The 5,935-nt window shown below is 55.6% G+C and overlaps 1 protein-coding gene across 3 annotated transcripts in view; it reads right to left on the reverse strand.

Moving 5' to 3' along the window:
* Nucleotides 1–5,935, reverse strand: part of P3H1 (prolyl 3-hydroxylase 1) — a 19,485-nt gene that overhangs the window by 1,769 nt on the left and 11,781 nt on the right. For 2 of the 3 annotated variants that reach the window (XM_006023180.3, XM_025203676.1), the window contains exons 8-12: nucleotides 4,781–4,902; nucleotides 4,543–4,670; nucleotides 3,679–3,774; nucleotides 3,097–3,247; nucleotides 1,117–1,234 (exon numbers count right to left, since the gene is read on the reverse strand). In XM_006023180.3, the coding sequence (XP_006023242.3) occupies nucleotides 1,117–1,234; nucleotides 3,097–3,247; nucleotides 3,679–3,774; nucleotides 4,543–4,670; nucleotides 4,781–4,902 (615 nt within the window). The remainder of the gene's footprint in view (nucleotides 1–1,116; nucleotides 1,235–3,096; nucleotides 3,248–3,678; nucleotides 3,775–4,542; nucleotides 4,671–4,780; nucleotides 4,903–5,935) is intronic. The other variant, XM_025203677.1, reaches the window with a different exon arrangement.

Here is a 5,935-nt window from a genome sequence, read left to right on the forward strand (position 1 = left end):
CTAGCCCCATGCCCACAGGCCTCAGAGAGCCCTTCCTTCTTCCAAGCGAGATAGAAGAGAAGACTGCTGATTCCTCTGCCCCTCCTAAGCCCCTTCCTCAAGAAGGCAGGCAACCCCATCCTGAAGCTGCACAGCAGCGCTGCTGAGAGATGCCAAACGCCTGCTCTTCCTCACAGGGTGGGACAGGACCCTAGAGCAGCGTGGCCACATCGGAGCCTTGCTCTTCTGCAAGGGCCCGGCCAGCAAGGACATGTCTGTGCCTCTTTCACCATGCTGAGGAGCACTGTCAAGAAGCATGACCCACCCACCCACTCTTGTCCAGAGTGTGCCAGGAACGGAGGCAGTGAAACTGCACTGAGGACGTCTCCTGCCACTGCTCGCACAGCCCATCTCCAGCAGGCCCGAGGGCTCCAGCCCTCGTGTCTGGGACTGGCTTATGCAGGCCAGGCCAAGCAGGCAGGGCTCGCTTCTCAGCAGTGCTCCAGGAGTGCTGCAGCAGTGTATACGTGACCAAGTGCAGCACTTGCACTGAAAAGGGCAGGCACCAACCAGGCTGTTCCTGGGCTTGGCTCTTTAAAGGAAGGGAATTTGGGGACATGAAGCCTCCCAGGAAGGACTGACAGTCTACAGAACAAGTCACAGCGTCGTAGAGCAGTGGGGCTGGAAGAGAACTGCAGAGGTCACATCTGGCCCAACCCCAGCCTGAGACAGCACCAGCCCTGACAAGCCATCATCTGAACGCTTCACAAAACTACTGTCAACCCTGATACAACACCAGACATCACACCCACGCCTGCCACAGGGAAAGCAGGGGGACCACAGCAGTCAACATCCTGCTTCTAATAAAAGGTTAACATATGCTCAAGAGATCCCAGGTATAGACTGTGCCCCCCACTACAGGAAGGCAACCCCTCCCCTCCCAGTCTGACCAGAGGGTAAAATTCCTTCCTGACCCCACATATGGCACTGGTCCAACTTGGAGCAGCGGGGCAAAACCCTCTAGCCAGGAACCTCTACCCAGGTGACCAAAGGGGAACCAGTCAAGTGTGCGACACCCTCAGGCCAGCAGCAGCAGCAGGAGTGCCTGGAGCTCGGCGCTGTGCCGATGGGCCTCACCTGTAGTCCCGGAACGTGTATGCCGGGGGCTCCTTGACGCACACCATGGCTTCTGCGTTGAGGATGCAGTTATCCACATGCACATCGTGGCTGTTGTCTGTCCGGTCTTCTTGCTTATCTAAGAGAAGACAGCCTGGCTGATCAGATCGGCTACTGTCACGTCAGAGGGCAGGACTCGGATATCCATCTCACTTACCAAGCACTAAGCCAAAGGAAACCTGTGGCAAGACCCCACCCCACAACACCAAGAGCCTATCCCCTTACCAGCGCTCTGACTTGAGGATTTGGGGCTGTCCCCAAGGAGGCTGCAGTGCAGTGGGAGAGCTCTGTCATCCTGTTGCCTGGCCTGACTTACACCTGCAAGGTGTCCTAACCCCTCCCTATTTTTGGTGGGACATCAGTTATTCCCCTACTCATTCTGAGACAGGCACTGAACTGCTCTACTTTACCCAGCACTTCTGAGGGTGTGGACAGACATGGGGCAGAGCCTGGGATGGTGGGCCAAGGCAGGGAACAAGAAATTCAAGCATCTGCCAATACTTCAGGAAGCCACTGCCCCTTCTCAGGGGTAAAAGGCTTCTCTGAGTGCTGAAAACCTAACTCCCTTCCCAACATGTCCCAGAAGGGCAACAAGCTCCACCTTGCTGTGTCCCACCGCTCTTGCTCCAGTTGCACCATTGTGCGGTGCAGTCGCTTGCTGCCAGCACAAAAGTCTGCAGCCCAAGGAGAGCATGGAGTTGAACTGCAGCTGCTGAGGCATCAGGCATCACATCCTGCACAAATGGGGAGAGGTTCCCTTGGGCACACAGAGCCCAGGTCTTCTCCAGGTTGAAGTTCTCAGAGCACATCTTTACCCTGAATTACAATTATGTAGCAGTAACCTCGTGTCTCGCTGCAAAGTCTATTCCCTGCTTCTGGGAGCCAAGTTCTCTGACTTTAGCAACAGTCTGCCTAGTTTCCTCCTCCCTTTATCCCTGCAAAGGCAGCGTGGCTCAGAGGGAGAGTGCTGGACCCCGTTCCCTCCTGTGCCGTGACTGAATTGTTCACCAAGTTCCACGCAGTTGCCCCAGTGCAAACACCCGGGGCTGTACAGGCTGTCTGTGTGCAGGACACTCACGGACGGAAGTGACTCATGGACAGAGAGAACCAGCGGGACCCTTGGATCAGGTGGGACTTTCAGGGCTTGCTGCTGGAGGACCAAGGAGCCAAGTATCTAGCTTGTTTGCAGCTGCATGATCTGGAGGGGAGGATGGCGGGGAGCAAGAGGGAATCCCAAGAACTCATGCATGCAGCTCACTGGACTGAGCAGCAACAACATGCTGAGGGCAGTGCTTGGCCTGTGTCATGAGGGAGGTGAGGCTAGAGGGTCCCAGTGGTCCCTTCTAGATGGTGACCATCTGAAACTGTGGGCACTGCTGCCCTTGAAATTCAAACCCAGGTAGTCAGGATGCCTAGCTCTTTCACATGCTCATGGACACTCACTGCCCCAGGAGGTACTGGTGGAACCCATCTTTACTTGGTATCTGGGAGCAGGGAAGATCCCCAAGATGGGGAGTGTCCAGAAGGGACAAGATGATCAAACACACAGTCTTGGTTCAGATACTGGCTGGATCGCTGTTCTAAGTCTGGGATGAGGGAAGGATTCCAGGGAAGCCAAGAAAGGGTCCTGCGAGATGCAGCTCAAGATCATCCCCAAATAACAGGCAGGCATATGCCATCTAAATCTCCAGTAATTTCAGGGAGCCCTGCAGGTAAGTGTCCTCTGAAGCCCCCATGCTTTGGGGCAGGTGTGTTAATAAGCACAGGGCTGAGCCACACATGGACCTCTGATCTCCAGGGAGGGGTAAGAAGGAGCCCTTAGCATCTGTCCCAGAGCCTGAAGGCCACTGAGGGCAGCAACACCAGTGAAAACCCAGGAAAGGGAAAGCACAAGGCCTGGGTCCCACTGAGGCTGGGTCAGGCCCTGCCACCTGCATTCACCTTCGATGGCTGTGCGACACACCAGGTGCGAATAAGAGAAGTAGAGCGGTGTGTCCAGGCGGAAGTAGGACTCCATCAGGCGCCGCACCTTCTCCGTCACGTTGTAGTAGAGCCAGGCACTCTGCACAGGGACTTTGTGCTCCTGGCCCAGCTGCGGGAGACAGACAGCATGTTCATGAGGGCTGCAGCTGCCGGGCAGCCAGGCTTCTCCCCTGGCTGTTACCCTGAGCTGTGCCTCCAGCTGCTCTATGGGAATGGCAGTGTTCAAGAGATTGTGCCTTCCGCCCAAGGCTGGGATACGAAGACTGGGGCCCACCCCCTCGGCCCTCTCTAGCTGGCACAGGGGCAGTTCTTTGCATTCACTCAGGGGTTACTCTACAGTTTGGCCATTCTCTGAATCAACTGTCATGGGTAGCCAGTGCTGTTCATGTCTCCAGGCAAGAACAGATGGGTGTGAGGACTGCCAAGACCTCCTTCCTCAATGGCCCAAACCCCAGCCCCACCCAGCTCTAGTCCCACTCTTCTGCCCACTTGCACCTGGGGTTCACCCCTTCCCCAAATCTGCCACAACACCAGTCCTACCCTGAGGGCTTTATAGACTGTCACGCCATAGAAGGTCTCGCTGGGAGTGTGAGGGGATGTTTTCCCACGATAGCCATCCCCAGCAGAGGCAGCCGCCTGCAAAACCCAGAGTCAGAGGTGAGACATCTGTGCCGCTGCCTGCCCAAGAGAAGGGACTGGGCAGACCCTGGTGAGAGCGAGGAGACCAAGCAGAGCATTTGGGGACCCCACACAAGCACAGTAGGTAGGAACTCCTCAAAAAAACAATGCCAGGAGTAGACACCAAGATTCATGGTGCCGGGAACCAGCCCTGCTAGAAACTCCAGTCCCAGCTACAAGCATCAGACTCCAAGGTGAGGAATTCAGCCTGGCCCCTCTCCACCCAACACAGGCCCTCAGTGACCTCCATCCTGCCTTCCAAACCAGACCCCGCACCCCTCCCTTCCCAGTACAGGCGGGACACGCAACAGCTACATTCGTTGTCTTGCAAGTCAGACAACGGGATGTCCCTTGTATGCAGCAGTGGGTGGGCTGGAGAGAAGGGGTGTCTGCACTGCCAGGCGGGGAGGGGGGCTAGAAGGGGGTTGGGTTGGGCTGGGAGACAAAGGACTCTGTTTCACATCTTAAGAATGACAGTGGATTGACTGTCTGTCTCTCTAAAGAGTTTGCTCAGGTATTTTTAAGTGTCACTCCTCCTTCATCTCCCTCTCCCAGCTACACCCAGAGTCAATCCTTCCCTCCTTCCTGCCTGGCTTTGGTGTCTACCTGGACCCACACACCTCAGTTTCTCAGGATTTCCCTACCCAGGCTCTCCGTGTCTCCCAGCCAGCCTGTTCCTCCCCAGCCCTGTTTCCTGGGTGCTGCGGACAGCAACTAGCCACTCACATTGGTGAGCCTCTGCAGTTCCCGACACTCCTCATCAGAAATAACTCCATCCACCACCACGCGCTGAGAGCCATTCAACATCCTGGAGTTCATGGTGATGCTGACCCCATCATACAGCAGTGGGCCACCTGCAGAGCCAATGCACAGGTCAGGGGAGCACCCGGCGGGGTCAGTGGGACCAAGGGCAGAAGAGGGTGTGTTGGCCCCTCCTCACCCACTGCCCTCTGGCTCCTCTCACCTTCCCGAATTAACTTGTTCATGTCCACAGACTCTTTGGTCTTCTCCTCCACCAGCGTCTCTATCTCCTTCATCAAGTTGCCAATCTCTTCAGAGATTCGTGCTGCTGTCTCACGCTCTACCCTGCAAACAGAGAGGCCTTCAGGAGCAGCCCCAGGGCTCCACCGCCCCAACCTGCCTTGGAGGCGGGGGCCAGATTGAAAGACCTGCAGGAGACTGTGGGGGGCAACTTTGAAGTCTCCATAGAGGGGGCAGTGACACACAGTAGGGCTGCGCGAAATTTCAGCACCAGTCTTGTTTCGACACTGTTTAGACTTGTTTTGAGGTTGAAACAGCAAAATCGAAACAAAACAGATATGGTTGAAACAGCCTCGAAACGAAACAAGGCAAGTCAAAACGTTTCGCCGTTTCGTCCATAGGCTATAATGGGAAAGGTCAAAACAGTCTATAACTTTGTCATTTCTGGACCGATTTGGATAAAACTTTCAGAAATAGTAGCCCCTTCTGAGGGCATAAAACGTGCCAAGTCTCAAGAAGATAGGTGCAGGGAGTTTGGAGAAACGGCACCCCAAAACCTTGAGAGCCAAATTTGTGTCATGTGTTTGTGTTAAGGCACAGCAGGGTCAAAACTACAGGAAAGCTAGTGCCTGGCGAGGCCACAAAGCCTTCCACATTTGAAGGAGATCAGTGCAGGGGGTTCAGAGAAACTGCACCCCAAAATCCTGAAAGCAAACCTCACGTCACATGTATGTGTTAAGCCACAGCAGGGTCAAAACTGTAGGCATGCTAGCCCCTGCTGAGGCCACGAAGCCTGCCACGTTTCAAGGAGATAAGTACGGGGTTTGGGGGAAACAGCCCCTCAAGCTGCGGACAAGCAAAACTGGTGCCATGGGTGACACTGCGTGTGTTAATGTGCAGCGGGGTGACAGCTGCAGGGATGGTGGCTCCTGCTGTGGCCACAAAGCCTGCCAGCTGTTGAGGAGATCGGTGCAGGGGGGGTTCTGGGGCCTGCACCCCTAACTGCTCACAGACAAAACTCGTGACACGGGTGCTTGTGCAACTGACTGTGTCCGTCTTGGGGCAGTTGATTCGTAGTACCTAGGGTCAGGAGGGACCTGAACAGATCATTTAGCCTGACCCCCTGCCACAGGCAGGG

The sequence above is a fragment of the Alligator sinensis genome, unplaced genomic scaffold (assembly GCF_000455745.1).
Source record: "Alligator sinensis unplaced genomic scaffold, ASM45574v1 scaffold512_1, whole genome shotgun sequence".
Lineage (NCBI taxonomy): Eukaryota > Metazoa > Chordata > Crocodylia > Alligatoridae > Alligator > Alligator sinensis.